This window comes from Leiobunum rupestre, chromosome 1 (genome assembly GCF_980474605.1).
Source record: "Leiobunum rupestre chromosome 1, qqLeiRupe1.1.hap1, whole genome shotgun sequence".
Taxonomy (NCBI): Eukaryota; Metazoa; Arthropoda; class Arachnida; order Opiliones; family Sclerosomatidae; genus Leiobunum; species Leiobunum rupestre.
Window position 1 is genome coordinate 89,202,016 of NC_143384.1, and position 22,413 is coordinate 89,224,428.

Genomic DNA, 22,413 nt, shown 5'->3' on the forward strand with positions numbered 1-22,413 from the left:
CGATTGGGTCAAACTCGATGTCAGTTGCGTCAAACAAGATCCTTTTTATTTTCACATCGAATATATATTCGAAGTGACACTATTGCTATGGACCGAATTAGACCCCGACGCCGCCGAAGTACGCGCCAGCGCGCCGCCGAAGCTGATTTTTTTTCAACGCCGCCGCCGATTATTTTCCAGCGCGACGCCCATTAAATCTGTCTAAAATGCTGCCACGCGGTTTTTGCGGTTTTCAGCAGTAGCGAAGCTTGGAATTACTTTGGACATTTGCAACGTTATGAAGACGGAATTATTATATGCTGTTAACACATGTAACATAATTACTCATAAGTATGCGACTAGCTCTATTTCTTCACTAATGGTTTGTTTCTCAAATATTGCGTCATCCGTATCCTACGAAATATTTTACGTTATATATGATGTCATATTTGACGTCATTGATAAACCGACGGCCATTATTTTAGTAAACAAACAGGTTTGAACAACCAAGGCTTAAGAGCTAAAAAGAACTACAATATACTGTCAAGTGCAGTTCATGCAATTAATATGCAAATTAATGAAGTTTTCGGAAACTCAGGTTCTAAAATAAATTTGCATTGTCAAATCTTGGATTAATAATCCAAGGTCAAATAAAAGAAGCAGGTTTACTGGAAAAAATAGTAGAATTTCAGGTTGAGCTTTTCTGAGGCATCTACAAGGTTGGGGTCAATGAGGTAGAATAAATAGAGATCCAAACCAATCTGGGATTCATGGGACACGTTTTATTTGAGTCGGAGAATTAGGCTTAAGTTTAAACTTTATCCAATCGTGTTGGCACCATTGACCATCTGATTCTTTAAGCAGACACTTTTGCAAAATAAATTAAGGTTTAGTTTTCCAAAAACACAATCGATGCGATGGCGCCAACATGACTTTAAGTTCATTTACTAGACCTAACTCTCCAACTCAACAAATACTGTCCCGCGAAACGGTAGGTCCTGGAAGGCGGATTTGGATCTCTATTTATTCTACCTCATTCGTTGGGGTCTTTGCAGGCCTAACTCTTCTAGGCTTAGTATGGGTTTTAATAAAGATAGTGGAATATCCATCCCACTTCAAGATCGATTTGTTCCGTTTTCGGAAAGCGATCTCTGAACCGCACCGTATTGGTAAGTTTCCCCAACCTTTTCTTTTTCTAAACTACTCATTATTTAACTTCATCCGCACAAACCGAGCGAGTTTATAAATTTCAATAAAGCTACATTGGGCCTAGGAATATAATACTCGTACCATCCTCCCATGGGCCAAATAACATTATTTGGCCCATGATCCTCCTAATAACTTCCATCCTCCTAGATTGGGCTGACTAAATTCCCGACACCAAAAATTCCTTCTCAATTAAGAGGTTTTCCATTGGCTTAAATACGTATGTCAGTAGCCAATAGTGTGACTCCCAAATTACTAGGATGAATAAAAAGGTTAAAATCTAACGTAGTCCACCTTTTTAATGGTTCGTGATGAAACAAACCGTTAGTGAAGATTTTTTAATGGAATAAAGGTTCAGTGGCATATGATTAATTATGTTACATATGCTGTTATTATTATTCTAAACTAGCGTAAATAAAATAAGCCTATACTCGGAATAAATTAAACCAGGAGCAGGACCACAGGTAGGTTGATTTCTACTTTCTAGTATAAAAATATTTTACTTTTATAAAGAAACGCCGGCTCACGCCGCCGCCGCCGACAAAAAAATCGGCGCATGCCATTTGCGCCACCGCCACCGACAAAAATTCCGCGGCGTCGGGGTCTAGACCGAATGTCGTTAAGTGTTGTTTGTTTGTTTGGCGTCGGCGTGGAAAGCGACGAAACGGGAGATGCAGCTGCGAAAAATTATCTCTAATATCGACGACCGCGGGACTGGAACCCAGATTTCTGACCGCGTAGTCTCCAAACCCGACGCCTTTATCAAGTCCTCTTTGACAATCTTGCTTGAACTTATAGTCTCGAACACTTTTATAGTTTGTATAGTTGGTCCAGAGATGTCGCTCTTGTGCGAAAGCTTCAGCGCATTTTTTGTTTGAATATTTCATCTAGCAGTTAGTTTGGTGGGAAGTTTCAATCAGGGAGCACTAAACCCCTGGAGAGGTCTTGTTGGGTAGAATTGCTGTGAAACCGGCGATAGGAAGTTACCTCATGCATCCCCAAATTATCTTCCCTCGTTTTCCTGGTATAGGGACGGAAATCCTAAATGCGCATGCTTGTCACGTCATCATTGTAGTTCCGTTAAAAGGGTAAAGGGTTAATCCATTTTTGACACTTTTCTAGATATCTTTTCGGTTTAGGAAAAGGCACAAATTTAATACCACTCATGAAACGTTCACCCTCGTATCTAGAATTACTTTCACATTCCTTAAAACAGCATTTTCTATGAAAAACCATTTTTAAACTTGCCACCGTCAGGGAGCACACCATTTAAAAAGATTTCCGTAAACCTCGCTCGTCTTTAATATTCTGCGGCACATGCGCAGTTTCCACCCACGTCCCTGAAAACAAAGAGGAGGAAAAGAATTTGGGGGAAATTATAAAACTATCCCGGCCGGTAGCTTCTACCCAACAGGACCTCTCCAGGGGTTTAGTGCTCCCTGTTTCAATTAAACTTTGGTCTCTCTTTTTTCCGCCCCCTCCGATCAACCCCCTTAAAGGGAGAGTGACCGAAAAAACAAGTTGGTCTCATTCGATAGAACTCTTTGACGCGCACGCAGTGCCATTAATTGCCGCCCCCTCCGACCAACCCCCTTAAAGGGAGAGTCACCGAAAGGTACGGTACCGTACGGCACGAAAATTGTAATACGCCCTAAAAATTTCGATGAAATCATCGCACTGACGCGTCTTTACCTGATTTCCTTTTTCCTATAAAACAAATCCGTCGCCAGTATGGTGCTAATTAAAGTATTTCCTCTTTATGGCCCAATCGAAAGCACATTTGCCCCCGCTTATAGCCAATGTCAAGGGCAGAGTTTTATCCCCTGATGTTTCCTCCAAAAAGAAACTAAAAGTGGACAAAAAACCTTTGACCCCCCGCAAACACGTGGAGCCAACGAAAGGCGACCTTTCTGACGCGTGAATCTCGTCATCATAGCTTCCACAGGCTGGACATCTTCTTTCCTCCAAGGGGCAAGTCTCATTTTTCGCGCCGAACGATACACTTCCGCATCTTTATTTCAAAAATTACTACACCTTTATTACTTCTGTACCTCTAATGTGTGTCTAAGTTTCAGCTCTGTCAGGTAAACATGGCTAGAGCTTTTGCAACAGGCCCTTAAGCTGCAAAGTACGCGACCATGGGGACAGAATATCCGTCTCGTCATATTCCTAGTACATAAATACATTCTTGCAATAATATGATTTATGCAGTTGTTAATAATCCATATTAAATATCTGCTCTAAGAAAATACCAATTTAATCACCGAGATAATGTAAAATTCGATAATGACATATTCTATTAATTTATGTTCGGAAAAATTACATTCATGGGTATTATTTTATGAATTTGCGAATTTACATGTTTTTTGGTGCCTTAACTACCCAAATGTTCGATATAAATTTCCTAAAATAAACACATTTGAATCCCAGCTTAAGAATTTCTTTAAATCATATTTCCACTAATTTCAATAATTTAAAGGAATTAGGTTTGTCGTGTTTTGCAAATTTGATATATTTATTTTCATTCTTGGTTATGGCAAAGTAAGTGGTATATACAGTTGTAACTCATCCAGTAGGTGTACCTTTCGCCTATGTACTGGAATTTACTACTAATTGGAAATTATAAAAATCGGGGTTAACTCTGTTTTGCTCGATTTAGATTTAAACTAAATGAAATCTATTAACCGAGGAGCAGTTCATTTCGATGATTACGTTTTTCACCCTAGAAATATTAAATCCTATTAATATGATTAAATCCATAAATAATAATAATAATAATAATCAGCTAGGCTAATACCCTGATTATTATTATTATTATTATTGTAATTATTATTATTAAATTTATTAAATCAAGATTAAGATTATTAAATTGTTTAAAGCACGTTTAAATAGAGTTAGTTATTAATCAAATTAAATCACGATTAATGTGATCAAATCAAGATTAAGGTGATTAAATTGCAATAAATAATAATAATAATTTCCAGAAATTAAATCCCACATTTGTTATTAAAATTCTAAAATTAAACTCATTTAAGTCTAATATAATAAAGAGCTTGTCATGTTTCCTACTTTACATGATATATTGTTCGTTCCGTAAAAACTACGCCGAGAGGACCACCCGGTTACAAGATTCTTCCGGGTGCTTTGTTCGAGCACGTCTGATAAATGTTCGACTGTTTGTTCCAATTGTTTGTCGTTTATTTTGGTAAGTTTTATGTAGTAGTTAATTTATCTTGTTATTTTTATAGCGAGGCGTTTTACGATAAACATGGTTTATATTTGTTTTAGTAGCGAATGTTAGTTATAGTCTTTAAGTTGGTTTTGTATGAATCGTATCTGAAATTTTAGATATTTTGGGCCTTGGCGAGCGCGTCGTCGCCGCGGTTTGGCGAAGGTCTTTATTTTAAAGTGACGTGAACCCGCTGAAAATGAAGCTATAAACGTTACTAAGGAAAATTACCAATACACGCGTACTTCCATCCCTAGAATCTATTTCACACTCGGAAGCCACAGCCAAATCCATGTATTGGCGCGAACAGGGTGACCAGACTTCCTATATTTCCTATATTTTCCTATATTTTTAATGCCTTCCTATAATTTCCTATTTTCCTATAATTTCACGGTCTTTTGAAAGTGAAAGAACTTTTTTGTACGTGTCATCATCTACTGTAAATACTGCCATTTTCGAACAATATCTTGAAATATACGAGCTTTGTAAATCCGCTAAGTGATCCAATAACGCAAGAAAGCAGTGTACAAAACATTGTCAATATTCTAGGTGATTCGAGTCAAAGTATACCGATATGCAATAATTACCTTATTATTTTTCCCATATTTTTCTTAGCCTATTTAGTTTCCTATAATTCGCCTATTTAGTTTCCTGTATTTTCCTATAATTCGCACCTAAAATTCCTATTTTTCCTATAAAATTTTCAAAGCTTTTCCCTGGTCATCCTGCGCGAAACAAAAGTTTGGTTTTTACTATCTTCGACGGCCGTCGGGAGCGCCACTTCCGGACCTTAAAGTCGGCTCCTTTTACGATATAAAAATCATGGTTTTCTATGGCGCGAAACTTGACCATAATGAGTACATAGTACTGGAAATTATTTAAATATCGCAAAATTATAGTTATTTTATACTTAGGCTATAACTTAAAAGTTCAATTTCCATATATAACCGCTCAAATACTTCATTACTTAGGTAATTTTTAAATAGTTTGTGTCAATAGTTAAGCCTTGTCGGATTTTAGATTTGTTGTCTTTTAAAACAATTTTCGCGGCGGGAAATTCGAACACTTGATAATTACTTAATGCTGAATGATATTTGATTAATGTAAAAAGATATTCATTTCATTTTTCATTTATTATTTAAAGTTGTTACATATCAATAATTTTTGTAGAAATTACCCAAAAATGCCTTCGTGTTGTGTTCCCTATTGCCCTTCGGTAAAAGGCAGTTTCTTTCCACGAGTTTCTTTCGGATGGGGCATTGAGAAGCATGTGGATAGAAAATATATCTAGGGATAATTTCGAGTGTTGTATGTAGTTTACACTTTTGTGAAACAGATTACCTTAAAGGTCTTAAATTAAGAAAGCCGGAAAAAAACGGCAAAACCTACGGTATTCCCACAGTATCCAACTTATATGATACCAAATGCGTTGAGTAAAGAGCCCAACACGCAACGAACCACTTTAAAATGGAGCAAGCTGAATTTTGTAGCTTGTGTCTCGAGTGCATTTCCGGACCCTGCTCAAATTCACCACTTTTAGACTTAATTAAAACATCCGATCGAGGAGGCCTTAGTTACCCAAATAAGGATTTGGTAATGGTTCCTTCTGTAGTGTTGAGCTTCGAGGAGGCAGCAGTTCTTTATTTACGAGAATCACCAAGAATTAGCGAAAAAATTGTAGCTCACGTGTTGCTGAAACTTACCAGGTGTCCAATTTTGCAGTGCAATTTTAATGTCACTCATGCCTCAATATCTGCCAAATTTATCTGTGACAAAATAATACCACCCGTAGTTGATAACATAACTAGGTCAAACTATGGTTATAAAGAAAGACTTCGTTAAATTTGCATATATTTAAAATATATATATATATGCAAATTTAACGAAGTCTTTCTTTATAACCATAGTTCATCTACGTATATAGTACGGCGAAACTAAATATAAATACATTATAACTAGGACAATTTGATTTGATAAAGTAAAGGAACTAGTTTACAAACCTCAATCGAGAAAACTTCTGAAAATGCTAAGGACTTTCATTTTCATTGTTTTCCTGAAATTTTCCAGGGTTCTTTCATATCTACCATTCATAATTACCAGTTTTCATTCGTATCTACATATTTACCGGTGTCAATTCATATCTACCAGTATTCATATTTACCAGTGTTCATTAATAACAACCAGTATTCATACTTATTTACCAGTGTTCATTCATAACAACCAGTATTCATACTTATTTACCAATGTTAATTCATGTTTTCGTTCATTATCACTGTTATTCCAACTATATATGTCTCTAAAATTTAATGAAAAAATTAAATTATTTACTTTTACGTCAAACAAATTATTTCATAAAGATATTAAAAGTGTTATTTATGTTCGTTACACTAAAATTTTAGTTGCATCACTTTAAATATCAGTTTAATAGTTTATTTGGAAATAGTCGATCTCGGCGGGAAAAATGAATTAGAAAATTTTGAAAAGGGTTGTACCTCTGACATCGCCGAATATATCGAATAGCTTTCAATAAATTCCTTAAAATAACGAAAAACCATAATCGTTCCATTCGATTCTATAATAATAGTTAGGTTCAGAGGTGGCGCCAGCGCCTCCGTAGCGGCAAAAAGCGAATTTCGCTATTTTGGATCTTTTGGGCAGGCCGCCTGGTGCGAGCGTAGTGAGCGCGCAAAGTTGGCCATGATCCTACACAAGACGCACGTTCGCTGCACTTCGTCTTTTAATAAAATAACGCCTCTTGGTGACGTTTAACATTGCCGATAAAATTATGAAAGTTACACTTTTTAATAAGTAAAAAGTTTTGTTCAATAAAATATTTAATATCTTTTATAAAAGGAAAGAGTGAGAATGGAAAATGTTTTTCAAAACATGGCGGGTAAATAATGGTGTTGTTTTATAGAAACTGCTGAAATTTCTAAACACCAAAGAACCATAAGTAAATGAAAGAATGGACGACGTGAATAATTCAAGATTTAAATATGAAGACATAATCAGCTGGATAGAAATATGCAGCTGATAAAATTATTTTAATTATGAGATGAATTATATATTTTAAAACACTCTTAGTTTGTATGTATGTATGTAAAAAAGCCCCAGATGACTTTAAACATAGGATTTCATACCTTACTAATTATAATTGTGTTCATTTTATTATGTAAATACATTAGTAATAATTTTAATTAACACAAAAATACATTTTTTACTTAAAACATATAAACTTTAGCTGATCTTTCGCATGACCATAATAATATTGATTTCTGTTCCTTAAAAGTTTCATCCGTAGTGACTAAAATGTGCATAGCCTTCAAAACAGCTTTGTTATGATTATGCCCTAATAGAATATTTCATAGAAAATAAATCTTAAAAGCTTTAACCATTATCAGGAGACATGTATCCTGCCATGATATACAGTTAGCTAACCATTTGTGCGTTCAACATTTTTTCAACAAAAAACCAAATAGTCCCCACCTGCGAGGAAGTCGAGACACACGACTTTTGTAAAATATTTGAAGAATACTTCAGTGTTTGTACATTACTTGAAATCCATAACTAATTTTTATATTATTTGAATTAATGTTTTTAAATGTATATCCACTATTAGATTATTTTTGTCATTGTTCTGGATGTAAAACCGAAACAGAACACGGCCTTTGGAATGCTAATACTGTAGCACCTAGTATCATAGAGTACTATCCGATAGTTAATCCATGATTAGATAGTCTGACTTCATAACGTTGGTCAAACATTGAAAACGGTTTTTCTTGCCAAGATTTTACGCGAATTTATTGAACAAAATTAGATATTTAAATGAAAAATTTATTAACCAAGTTATGTTGTTTAGTTACGCCTAACACTTTATTTAAAATGTTTTTTTACGAAGCTAATCCTACTTCATCGACGAAATTATTCTGGCAATTTGTGACAAATAAACGGCTTTCGCACTGGAGATGTAAATGCTTAAATTAGTCATAATTTTTAAAAATTCCTCTACAAATACAAAAAAATTAATGAAGGTAGACAAAATTCGTTTATTGATATTGATTTGTTCAATGAAAAGAAGGTGTTCAAAATAACCCTAGGCCATGAAATAAATTTTTTCAAAACGTCCGCGTCAGAACCTCCTCTTTAACAGAAAGTTATAAATTCGTTCTGATTGATTTTCGCTAATATTGGGATTTTAATTTGTTTTAGGCCTTTGAATAAGCAACACCAATTCATAAATCCAAAGATCCTTTGATTCAGAGTGAAACTGACAAAAATGAGCAGCAGAGAAGAGAAGATGCACAAGTGCTCAGAGTGCGCCTACGCAACGAACTATAAGAGAAATCTCATTCTCCACACAAGAACTCACACAGGCGAGAAACCCTTCGAGTGTGACCAATGTAACTTCTCGTCTGCACACAAGGGTGCATTGATTTACCACAGAAGAAATCACACGGGTGAGAAACCCTTCCAGTGTGACCAGTGTGACTACGCGTCTGCACACAAGGGTGCATTTATTTGCCACAGAAGAACTCACACGGGCGAGAAACCTTTCCAGTGTGACCAGTGTAACTTCGCATCTGCACAAAAGGGTGCATTGATTTGCCACAGAAGAACTCACTCGGGCGAGAAACCTTTCCAGTGTGACCAGTGTAACTTCGCATCTGCACAAAAGGGTGCATTGATTTGCCACAGAAGAACTCACACCGGCGAGAAACCTTTCCAGTGTGATAAGTGTAACTTCGCATCTGCACGAAAGAGTGCATTGATTTGCCACATAAGAACTCACACTGGCGAGAAACCCTTCCAGTGTGACCAGTGTTACTTCGCATCTGCACAAAAGGGTGCATTGATTTGCCACAGAAGAACTCACACCGGCGAGAAACCCTTCCAGTGTGACCAGTGTAACTTCGCGTCTGCACACAAGAGTGCATTTATTTGCCACAGAAGAACTCACACGGGTGAGAAACCCTTCCAGTGTGACCAGTGTAACTTCGCGTCTGCACACAAGGGTGCATTTATTTCTCACAGAAGAACTCACACTGGCGAGAAACCCTTCCAGTGTGACCAGTGTTACTTCGCATCTGCACAAAAGGGTGCATTGATTTGCCACAGAAGAACTCACACCGGCGAGAAACCCTTCCATTGTGATAAGTGTAACTTCGCATCTGCAGAAAAGGGTTGTTTGATTCGCCATAAAAAAACACATACGGGCGAGAAACCCTTCCAGTGTGACCAGTGTATCTTCGCATCTGCACACAAGAGTTCATTGATTTACCACAGAAGAACACACACTGGCGAGAAACCCTTCCAGTGTGACCAGTGCAATTACGCGTCGGCACTAAAGAGTGTTTTGACTCGCCACCGAAGAACTCACACGGGCGAAAAACCTTTTAAATGTTACCAGTGTAACTACGCATCTGCACAAAAGAGTGCATTGATTTTCCACATTAGAACACATACGGGTGAGAAACCCTTCCATTGTGACCAGTGTAACTTCGCGTCCGTACAAATGAGTGGTTTGATTTGCCACCGAAGAACTCACACGGGCGAAAAACCCTTTCAGTGTGACCAGTGTATCTTCACAACTGCACACAAGAGTGCATTGATTTACCACAGAAGAACTCACACGGGCGAAAAACCTTTCCAGTGTGACCACTGTAACTACGCGTCTGCAAAAAAGAGTGAATTTATTTGCCACAGAAGAATTCACACGGGTGAGAAACTCTTCCAGTGTGATCAGTGTAGCTACGCATCTGCACGGAAGAAGAGTTTGATAAGTCACAAAAGAAGGCACTCGGGTGTTAAGCCTGTTGAATGTACAAAGGGCGGTTACCGGACCAGACATAAGAACAACCTACTTCTCCGCGAAAGAAGACTACACTCTCAGGGTAAAACGGCCCACAAAAGACCCAGCTGTGACCGGAACTTCTTTACCAATAAAACCCTCCAATCGCATCGTCGAATTCATGGTCCATCTGGCATCCAAATTGGCGACTCAAATGGTCACTACAAAGAACCAGAACGGCGATCACAGCCACGTCAATCTGATGCCTTTGGTCGTCAAACGGGAGGTAGATATTGTTTGGTGCAACTGCAACGTTTGACGAAGGAACATATTGATGCTCTAACTGAAAAGCCCCACTGCGGCCACGCCGTGAAAGCGGAAGATGACCAACCTGGCGCGGACACCGCAACCGTCAAAATTGATGTCAGTTGCGTCAAACAAGAGCCTTTTTATGACTTCATCGACCGAGTACCGATTGCGACAGTCGTAACGAGAGGAGAGTTGGAATATCGCCCAATTGGGGACAGTAAGGAGGGTGTCCCAATTAACCCAGGCACCCCGATCAAGATCGAGTTCCCTTTTGATGAAAATCTCTGAATTGTTGGGACGAATATGACGAAAGCCGTTGTTCATTTTAATTTCATATTTTAATTTTAGTGAAGTTGAGCAAGCAAAATGCATTTTTATGAAAGGAACGCATGCAAATTAAGTATTTTGTAGTGTTAGCGAGTGCCGTAAAAAGATTGATTTAGTAGACGCAAGGAACTCTTTTTCTTTTATGTCTCTTGGTAGACGTCTTCAACGACCTTTAAACTTTTTTAGATATTGTTCCTAAATTAAATATTTAAATTGAGTTTCTTTTTTGATTAAACATTATTTCTTATGGTAACTTATTCATGCAGGAATTGTTGAAACTTTTAAAGTAGGTGTACCATTAGCCTTATACTGGAATATACTACCAACTTGAAATTTTCAGAATTGGCGTTTACTTTGTTTTTTTTTCATGAGACAGGCTAAAAGAGCAAAGTTATTTAAGGCCTCAGCTCGCTTTGCTATAGGGAAATTAGTGAATAAAAAATGAAACATTTATTCTCACATATAGTCAAAGTAAGTAAAAAAAATCAATAAAAAAATCCTATTAACATATTATATTTAGTAAAGTCCAACTGTCCAATCTTTATTATTTAATTTCGTGTACCTTACTTTATTAATATCACTTCTACCATTTGAAGTTGAAAGCTCTAGCTATAGCAGAAACAGTAATATGTCACTCAATCTAGGGCAAATATTGATTGGACTAAATTCACTAAAGTTAATTTCCCATAGTAGTCTATATGTATTATACGGTGTGATCGTTTATTAATTTTTACCCAAGCATATTAACTGCTTATTTCCCTCCGTGTAGTGACGTCCTAGGTTTAGAATAATAGAAAGTTACCTATTGACGCTATTCCTATTTCTCTCAAGCGGTGGGTTTCGGAAGCTTTCGTGTAGAACATTGTGAAGCAGACGCTATTTAACAAGGTTTCCGTGCATTTTTCGTTCAAAATAAATAATTTAGAATGAAAAATACATGGCAACCCTGTTCCAAACAAAAGCTTTCGAAAACCGCTGCTTGAGGAAAATAGGAATAACCCACTATGCACCGTTTAAGTTTCGCTATCGTCATTGTAATTCCAGATATGGATAACACCAACTAAGATGATTTGAAATTTACTTTAGATTAACGTTTTACATAAATTTAATTTATATTTATTTAAACCACTCGTTTCAACGCCGAACGCCAGTGTGACCCGTGTGGACCCTTAAGCTAATTTAAAGTAGTTAACCTCATAGGTGTTTGGAAACAAATTGATTGATTTTGCTGGGTCCCTGACCTGAAAATGTTGGCTACGTGCCTGTTTATTCTAGACTAGTCTAGAGGTTTAGTTTTAATTTGTATTCGAAAAAAATTGGGCGAAAATGCCGCGAAATTTAAATTTGCTAACAAATAGTAACAATGAGAACCTTTTTTTTTTAAAATACGGAAATGTTTCTGACTTATAACCTTTGCTTCAAATTCCAACGAAGTGGAATTTTTTTTTCCTTCTTTACATAATTCTATGTTAAAAAATTTATAAGAGTTAATTTGTAAAATACAATAATGAATGCAACGAGTGTTTCGTAATTTATTTTTTATGCAATAACAAAAATGCAAAAGTATCAATAAATGGAAACATTTCATTAGAAATTGATTGATGATCACCCATATGTTTTCATATAAAGGAAAAGCGTTTAACATAATAGGATGAAGCTAGAGGTAAAATACAAAACACCAATTAATTTGTAACATGTTTTTCGAAATTAAACATAAAAATATGAAGCAAACGATATATAAATTATTTAAATGTTCTAGACGTTTAAAATGAACTTCATAACTTCAACACATACCTAAATTTAAATATTAAATAATTAATCAACTTAAGGACGAAAATTCATTCGCGTAAACCATTTCAAACTCCTTAACAGTATAATTATACACAATTTCAATTTAATACATAATGAACCCATGCTATTTATGTTATGAAATCCTATTAAATGTTAAAAACTTATTACACCAAACTGCTGGCCAGTCCTCAATTGGGTGACGACAGTGTAGTGGAAGACGATTTCCCGAATGTCATTTAAGACCATTTATATCTGTACTTCAATGCCAACGGTATAACCAGAGGTGGGAAAATCCTCTCGAAAATAACAATAATTTAACATTCAAAGTTCTGCACACTCACTTCGCTCGAGCGCTGGAGGCGCGCGGTGTCACCCCAGCCCCATTCTTGCTAATCAAGCTGTGCCATCTATAACGCGACCTAGAGGACAGTACCTAGTATAGTCTCTTGTGGTGCGAAATAAGCAAGGGAGAGCGACTGAGAGATGAATCGATCCCACACGAAGGAGTTTTCCCTCCTCCTGGATGCATATATTAACCCAACCTACGGACATCGTTTCCAGTGAAATCGTAACTAGTATCAGAAGGAGATAAAGGGGAAGGATGACACAAGGGTTCTCTTCTGTAACGGTAGTCCGACCAACCTCAAAAAGACGCGAAAATATGGCGGGAGTACACACTTTTTCAAATCAATTTACTCGAAAAAAAAACGTAGTCCCGAGAGATCTCCGCGGTACAATTCCGCCTTGTTGTCTGCTTAAGTCGACTCGAGTAACTGGACGATGTAGATTTTGTTTGTTTGGAAACCTGGAGGTATGTATTTTTTCTCAGATTTTAATTAAAACTATTAATAGTTTTGACTATTACTTTTTAAAGTAGTATTTGTTTATAATTAAATTATTAAAACCGAATCGTTTAGTTTCCTCTTTTTACTATCGCTTTCCTGAACTTTAAAGCCGTCTGTTTGCATGTATTTACTTAAACACCCTAGTAGCACAGTCCTACCGATTTGGTGATGGGAATACGCCGGGGGTGTTGGGAGACTGATGGTGCTGGAATTGGTGTTGGCCAACCTCATTATCCCATCACTTAAAGAAATTTGCCTACAGAAATACCGTCGTAATCCCAACAGCTAATATATTTTATCAATTATAATAAAAAATTAAGTTTTTTAACCAATCTTAAGCATAATATAATTAATAATAATTCTATTTGAAACATTTTAAAATGTTTATTTATTTTAAATATTCGTAAATTTTATGAAGTCAGATAAGTGATGGTTAAGTGTCGCAACGCCTACAGAAACACCGACGGAATTCCAACAGATAATAGCGAGGCTAATATATTTTATCAATTTTTATGAACCATTAAATAATTTAAACACTCTTAGGTACATTATAATTAATATTAATGTTATTTCCAACTTCATTTATTTTAATTTAAATATAAGAATTTTTAATGACGTCAGATACATGGTGGCTACGTGTAGGTGAAGTCAAACACATTTCCAGCCTAAAAAGTGAAGTGGTACTCTCGAGAGATCACATGGCCTGTGACGCGTTTAGCGGCGGCTGTCTAGCATAGTTCTGCGATGTTCTAGCCAGATTTGGCTTCTTTGTTTATTTAAAAAAGTTAGAGGTATTTTTACCTCTCCGAGGGGACAGGGTCCCCTAGGAGGGGTTATACAATCACCGTGTCTGTCTGTCTGTATGTCTGTCTGTCAGGCCTGCGAACGCGTTCGAATTTTCGGGGCAAAGGGTACGCAGTTTCTTGAAGGGTTGGCAAAACCACCGTGTGACGGTGAGCGTTAACGGACTGCTTTGCGGTTGGGTTGGGTTGGGTTTGGTTGGTCTTTTTTCGTCAACGCTCACCGTCGCGACAGTTTTGACTCAGTTTGATTGGATATTTCGTTATTGTATTGCATTTGTTGAGTTCGTGTTGTGATGGTTGTGGGTGTTGAGTTTGTTGTGTTTGTATGGGCGTTTTCTCTCCAACTTCTTCTTAATGACTTTGCGACGGACCGAGTGCTGAGTGTTATGCAACCTCTCAACGTCCAATGGCAGGGTTTCCACCAGTTGTACACGGTATTCGCCTTAGTATCAATTTCCGATTTTTTGGCGCCGGCCGGGAATCGAACCCGGGTCTGCCTCGTGCAAGAGATGAACTCTAACCACTCAGCCACCAACGCTTGTTACTTTACGGTGTTTTTCTAAAAAATAGCTTTGGCGAATGTCCTTTACAAAGTTATAACGTTAGGTACTATAATTTATTATACATCATTTTAAATATTTATAAATTAAATTAATCTTATATTTAATTAAATATTTATAAATTATATTAATCTTATATTTAATTAACTATTTATAAATTATATTAATCTTATATTTAATTAAATATTTATAAATTATATTAATCTTATATTTAATTAAATACTTATAAATTATATTAATCTTATATTTAATTAAATATTTATAAATTATATTAATCTTATATTTAATTAAATATTTATAGATTATATTAATCTTATATTTAATTAATTATTTTAGTATTTTAATGTAAAATTTGATCGTGATTGAACTCGGGTCGCATTGAAACAATGCGGATAGTTCACCGCCGAGCCATTGACTTCCTTAGGGAAAAAATTAAAGTAAAGGAACAATTATGATAAGGCGGGTTTTTTTCTAAACGGATTAATACAATATCTGTATATATTGTTTATTGAACTTAGTTTGTTTATTCTTTGGTACGGTTTTTTGTTTTTTTTTAAATTTTTGTTAAATTCTTAACAAAATTTCGTTAAAACACAAAAAGTAGTTCATTGTTACCTTTTAATATCGCTTAGAAGAAGGATAATTATTCAAAACTCCCGCGGAAACTATATCAAAGTAATATTATAGCGCCACCGTTTGGAGAACTATCAATCAAACCGGGTAAAAAATATAATATCTTAAATTTTTCGAACTTTAGTCAAATCTCGACGAGTAAAAAAAACACAAAATAACAGTATAGAAGGCCGTTGCCGTCAATATAGAAGATTAGTCTTTCTTAGTTCTTGGCTCTCAGACGAACTACTACAGGACGGGGTCCTGGTGTCGGTCAAAAGTTATGAGGTAACTTTGCGGTTTAATTAGTATAATTGATCTTCGGTCAAGAAAAGAGATAAATTGTGTTTCGCGTTTGGAACGTGAGTGAATGGACTTCAGTGTATGAACAGTGCGTGTTTAAGACTGAAAGTGTTAAAGTAATTGTGAACTAACTCAAGTCAGCTGTAAGATAAAATTGATTGTTATTATTTTTTTAATTGGAATAACCTAATTATACCCTTGAAATTATCAATTCAACCTGTGAGGGTAATTAAGTAGATGGGAAGTTATTAGTAGCGAACAGCTCTCAGCTGTTAATTAAGACAGAGTTTATAGTTAGGTAGTATGAATTTAGTTAAAATTACTCAGTATAATATATGATATTTACTTAAGTGTAAGTGTGTTTTGGTTTATTTTTCAATCACGATGAACTAAGACAAATCTAGTTTTAGACACTTGAGTACCAGTTCTGTACAATTACGTAGAAGGGATATATATTGTTGGGTTTCTGATGAAAGTTAAATCTAGAACGTTCCATAGACTGTTCTGAATAAAAATAAACATTTATAATTTTGCATAATTCTGGTTGCCATTTTATTTTCTAATCACTCGCCCACAACATTACAGTTCTGGCAATCCCGAATCAAATAAATTTTCGATATAATGGCGGAAATTATTCTCGTAAATTTATCGCGCGGCCTTAGAGAATATTCTTTAAACGAAATTTCGATAATCTATCGTTTAATTAAAATCGGCCCGATTCCGTTAAAATTATAAACCAAAAAGCGAACGGTCGTTATAATACCCTCTGTAGATATTTCTTTCATTAAAATTTGCTTCGTATTATATTTAACTGATAAACTTGTTTTGTAAAAAGGGTTTAATTCAATTGTGCATTGTTATAGTACGTCTAACTCACTGTTGTAACTACTTAAGTTATGATATTCTGAATAAATTAAAATTGGTCGTTTCATCTCAATTATTTTAAATGAAATAAAATTTTTATACCGGGCGGGATTGAACCGGGATTAAGTTTTTAGTAAAAACTTTGAAATGCGGAAATATCTTTAAGGGTCGTCTCGAGAAATTAATACCACTAGGGACAATTCTTCCGAGGAGAGGTATATTTTGGCTTGCCAACTTGTTTTTTATCTTATTTAGGATGGAGGGTTAGTACTCGAGTGGCAAACTTCTTAAATTATAAAATTATACTTTTAATTGACTAGTTGGCCGATTACTAGGTCTATTTCAAACAATATAATTATCATCGGCGTGGTTTTATTTGGGATAGTTTTATTTCCAATTAAGCTCCGTGACCTCACAAACTGGAGAAGCCGACCTTTCTCCGATTTTCTACGGACCTTGGACCTTTCTCTATCGTGTTTTAACAAAGTTATATATTTGTAAATTTCAACGTGGTCACTCGAGCGTTAGACGCCATTACGAATCGTTGTAGTTTAATGAAAAACATTTGGTGGAATTCATAGGTAAGCAAACTAAATATTCCATGCTTTATTTAAAATTTAATTTTAATATTTTTATTGATTTATTATAATCCTATTTTAATAGATTTATGCAAAATCCGCAGTGGCAAGGCCCATTTGGAATGGATAACGAGCGTGAAGGCAATGAAAAAGTCAGTGATTATTAATTACTTTGTTCTTTTGTAATTTGAATACGTTAATTGGGTAGTATTTTTGCTGTATTTGTGATCGTAATATTTCTAGTTTTAATTTAAGTTAATTTTAGTAAAATGGCACTTCTATTATATCAATATTAGGAATTTTTGGTGTTAAATATTGATCAGTCTTATTATGGATAAAGCTGTGGTTTTATGTAAGCGGCAGATGAGGAGAAAAAGAGCTACATATTTGAGAAGCGTAATAAATATAGTATCCCAAGAGTCCCAGGTTAACGATGATACCAACAATATGGTGATTGTTGATGTTCAACCTGAAGCGAATAGCGTTATTGAAGAGAGCGCTGATGGTATCGGACACTGCGATATTGACAGTGATATAGCTGATAATGGGGAAATGGGTGGGATATCTGATATTTCAGGTGTAACAGAATCTATTAGCTCTGATTGCGTATCGGGTGGAACTTCCCCTTTAAGTTCCAGTTCTTCTGATGATGAACCTGCTGATTTAGCCCAAGATCTTCGAAATTATATCGTTAACTATAACGTTGATACTGTAAAAGTTAATGCCTTACTTAAAATTCTTAGGGCTCATGGCCATAATGAATTACCGAAAGATTCTCGAACTATTTTAAAAACATTGAGGCATACAACAGGTATTTCACAAGTGGGAAACGGGGAGTACCGGCACATTGGTCTTAAAATTGGTTTAACAAACTTTCTTGATTTACATCATGATTATTCAGAGTATATCTCATTTGCAACGAACATCGATGGTATCCCTTTATTTGAAAGCTCTAACAAAAATTTTTGGCCAATTTTAGTGGGAATCTACAGTTTTAAAAATGGGGTTATTGGTGATGTTTTCCCAGTGGGTGTGTTTTGCGGTGATCGTAAGCCAGGTTCCCTTGCCGAGTATTTAGACCCATTTATTGAAGAACTATTGACTCTAAGTATGTATGGGTTTTCTTATGGGGAAAGGACTTTAGTATGTAATGTGGATGGACCCTTTATTTTGGACACACCAGCGAAATCATATGCTAAAAACATAAAGGGCCATACATTATATCGCTCATGTGATAAATGCACAATACCGGGTTATATGCTAGACCACAACATGATTTTCTTAGAGGATGATTCAGATAAGGTGGTATCATTTCGCACTAACATCTCGTTCAGAAATCAAGGTAACGAAGAGCACCACCTACGTGGTGATCCGTCCCCCCTTGAAAAGCTAGACATGGACATGGTGGCTCAGTTTCCTTCTGATTACATGCACGTGGTCTGTTTAGGAGTAACAAAAAGGTTTTTGAAGGCTTGGGTGAAAAAAAGGAAAGTATTTAGTTCGCCTCAGTAGCCATCAGATGACTGAATTATCCTCGAGGTTAGAAAAATGTGCAAAGCATATTCCTAGCGAGTTTGCTCGAAAACCTAGATCCCTTAAACACGTATATAGGTGGAAAGCGATGGAATTTCGTCAGTTTCTCCTTTACACGGGTCCTATCATTTGTAAAGGAATTGTTCGTCGTGATGTTTTGGACCACTTCAGGTTGCTTCAATGTGCAATTTATATCTTAGCTTCGCCTACCTTAAGTAAAACGCTAGATGATTACGCTGCAAAACTTTTAGCATTGTACGTTTTGGCTTGCCCAGATTTTAATGGCGAAAAATTTGTTAGTTTGAATGTCCACGCTCTGACCCATTTAGTTGCAGATGTAAAAAGGTTTGGCCCTTTGGATTCATTTAGCGCATTTCCATTCGAAAATCACTTACAACTGTTGAAGAAAAAATTGCGTTCCCCAAATAGGCCACTGCAACAATTGTGCAAGCGATTAAATGAAGGTCAAAGAATTTGCCCAAAAAATACTAAGACAGCCATTTAAAGACAATAGTAGGCATATACCAAAGGGAGTTCAGTCGTTTAAAAAGCTTCAGACTCCCCATTATTGTTTAACGACCGCTTTGCTAACAGCTGTGTTAAGTTAACTACTGGGGACGTCATTGTAGTGAAACACATCTATCGGACTAGAGAAACGGAAATAATGTTAGCGGGAAGCCTATGTAAATATCATGACAACATTTTTAATTATCCTTTAAAGTCATCTGATCCGGGTATGTTTATTGCTAGAATTTCAAAGAGCGTTAAGTCATATCCTTTAAGTGCTTTTGAAGCCAAATGTTTCCTTTATTTAAATGGAAACGATTCTTTAGCAACAATTGTTCCAATTCTTCACTACTCTTAATTTTTTTAAAGCTAACCAATATTTTTCAAATAGTCGTTTTATCAGAAGTAAATAAACCAAAGTTATTGGAGAGGACCGAAATTTTAAAAAGCTATTTTCCTTAACATGGGGATATGAAAATTCATTGGACACTCGCCCCCTTTAGTTCCTACCAAAAATTGCACTATTGAATGGTGGGTACCTACTAGTCGCGATGTCGATAGTGGAGTCAGTCAATCAAAAATCAAAATCAATAATCAGCTAGGCTAATACCCAAGGCACCACCTTAGGCCTAAATCATCATGCGACTTTTGAAGCCCTTAATTCAGGTGGCCGGGTTACAATGCGTAGGAGGGTGGTGGCAAGCCCTGCATGCCACGAGATCGAGCCAACAGCTCCCTACACTAACTATTACCGTTAACCTAGACAAGTTTTTTATGGAAGGGGAAACCGAAGAACTCGCGGGAAAACCCCTTAAACTTTAAATCGGCGATTAAGAAAGGTACGATATGGAAAAATGCATTTAGTAAAAGAGGCCTATAGCGGTCTTGTAACTTCGGTTCATTTACTTCTGGTTTTAATTAAGTTTATAAATTTAAAATTAAGTGTAAGTATTTACAGGTTTTCCAGTTTAGTAGTAAAAACTTTATTTGTTGTAACCTTAAAAACATCTATATATTAAACCAAAAAGATATGCAATAATACTCAGTTGACTTAGCACTAACCAGAGAAATTAGAAATTTAATGGTAATATCTTTGGTTAATGTATTTGCAGGAATTATTTCGGGTTGTTTCTTAGGTTGCAACTAGGAATTCAGATATTTTTTGGTTGGTTTTTCTTTTCTTTTAAGATGTTTGTGATATTCAGCTTTCCCGAGGGCACAGTTGAAGCTGTTCCTAAAGTGTGGTGCCAAACGGATACCTCCTGTTTTTGGCCACCTTCTCGAATAAACAATGAGATACCGAAATTAATTAAAGAAATGGCAAAACCAGAAATGGATTGGCAGTTATATGATGGAAAAATTATATATAAGACCAGTAAGTTTTCTACTCTGATTTTTTTTTAAATATATTTTCAATTTAATTTCTTTTTTTAGCTGATTATGGTCGAACTCGTGAGAAACTAAAGAAGTCGGAGTTCACCTCTGATTTAGGAAGTGAATTAGAGCCAAGGAAACACAAGCGACGAAGGCTCACAATACAAAAGTACAGTCCTTCACCTGAAATAACAGCAAGTACTGATGGTTTGTTTATTTCCTTATATACTCAAGAGAATTATGAAATGGTGTGCTAACTAATATTTATTTTATCTCCTCAATATATATCTAGATGAGCCCTTGGTGTCCGTAAAAAAACGTAAAATCAGTAAAGCAAGGAAGTTAATAAAACTGCCAACGCCTCCCCCAGTGCCTTTAAATAAAGGTATGTTTATTTGATCTGTTCAATGTGCTTGGCTAGCATGGCACCAATGTTATCTTGTTTGATGAACATTTGTGTTACCTCCTTTAATTACAATTTTTAAACTCTAGCTTAGATCTGAGTAGGGCATGTTTTATGTGTTTCGCGTTGGTGCTGTCTAGCTAGTCATTGCGGTTAGTATTAAATATCAATATTTTAATAGTAAATCTAGCAAATTCATTGCCAAAACCTAAGACGGATGAAGGAATAACTTCAGCTGGAGGCCGCGATGAAGCAATTACAGCCTCAAAAGATTGAGATGATTTTAACTTAAAGGTTACTGGCGATATTTCACCTTCAGATGACATACGGATTTGGCCTGCAAAAAATTATGACGCTCGCCATTGTTAAATGAAGAAAGTAATGTTTCTACTATTTTAACTGAAAAAAGAAACGAGGCGTCAACTAAGTCCAATGATAATGGATGTGATGTGTCAACAAAGTACAATGAACAACTAGGATGCCATTTATCCCCCAAGTCCAATGAACAGCTTTCAACTTCTTCGGAAATTGAAGATTCCATCTACTTTTCCGATTCCGAAGATATTTTAAGACATGATCGTGACGACAAAGCTAAACGACGAAACCCTGTAAACACGTCCAATAGAGGAAACGGTGCCATTAACAAAACCAAAGCTAGACAAGTGTCTTTGAAGAAAAGTGTTAAACATAGTTTATCAAATAAAATTGGTGCTTTTAAAACTCTTAACTCCAAAGCTAGAACACTTAAAATTCGTGGCCAAAACTGTATGATAAAAAATGCAATAGAGAAAAGAGGTAACAAGCCCTTCTCACCTTCAAAAGTGAGGAAAAATAAAAGTCTCAATGATTTTTCACCATCAAAAGATAGAAGTCTTAGGATGACTTCTCCATCGAAGGAAAGGAATCAGCCCAAAAGTTTCTATAATGTTTCACCATTTGACCATTTAAGTAAAGATTCCGGGATAAATTCTTCAAGCAATTACACAAGGAGACTGGAATTATCAAAACCAGGGTCAGGTAACAATAAACATAATCTCGAGTCGTCAAATATCAACCACCAACCCCGAAATTTTGAATTAGGTAACTTTAAATAAAAATAAGTTTAAAAAAGCATTGCTTAAAAAATTAAATTTTTTCAGAGTTTACAACTGCAACCTCTAACAATCTATTTCCAAGTAGAAGTGTACTTTCAAAAGGTAGTAATATGCCTTTGGAATTTTTACTATATTATAATTGTATTAAGGTTTTTAAACTACACAAATGCTACAAAGTTTTACCCACGGATAAAAAATTTATCAGAGGAGCACCGGATAGGAAAGGAGGACGTGCAAGACGAGGAAAGAAGACTCATAGCGACAACGACAGTGATGAACTTGTATAGAGATTGTTATTTTCCAAATAA

The 22,413-nt window shown here is 35.8% G+C and overlaps 3 protein-coding genes across 3 annotated transcripts; all 3 read left to right on the top strand.

Annotated features, from left to right (window-relative positions):
* Positions 1–4,331: 4,331 nt before the first annotated feature.
* LOC149968831 (uncharacterized) lies at positions 4,332–10,931 on the top strand. Its single transcript, XM_090173444.1, has 2 exons — positions 4,332–4,390; positions 8,624–10,931. Exon 2 carries the CDS (start codon positions 8,691–8,693, stop codon positions 10,797–10,799), a length of 2,109 nt encoding a protein of 702 aa, XP_090029570.1. The 5' UTR covers positions 4,332–4,390; positions 8,624–8,690; the 3' UTR covers positions 10,800–10,931.
* A 7,782-nt stretch (positions 10,932–18,713) lies between these two features.
* Positions 18,714–19,232, top strand: LOC149968832 (uncharacterized). Its single transcript, XM_090168959.1, has one exon. The coding sequence runs from the start codon at positions 18,714–18,716 to the stop codon at positions 19,230–19,232; it is 519 nt and encodes a 172-aa protein (XP_090025085.1).
* A 1,167-nt stretch (positions 19,233–20,399) lies between these two features.
* LOC149968833 (uncharacterized) lies at positions 20,400–22,207 on the top strand. The gene is made up of 5 exons (XM_090173458.1): positions 20,400–20,609; positions 20,669–20,815; positions 20,901–20,993; positions 21,193–22,091; positions 22,151–22,207. Exons 1-4 carry the CDS (start codon positions 20,423–20,425, stop codon positions 21,285–21,287), a joined length of 522 nt encoding a protein of 173 aa, XP_090029584.1. The 5' UTR covers positions 20,400–20,422; the 3' UTR covers positions 21,288–22,091; positions 22,151–22,207.
* Positions 22,208–22,413: the final 206 nt, after the last annotated feature.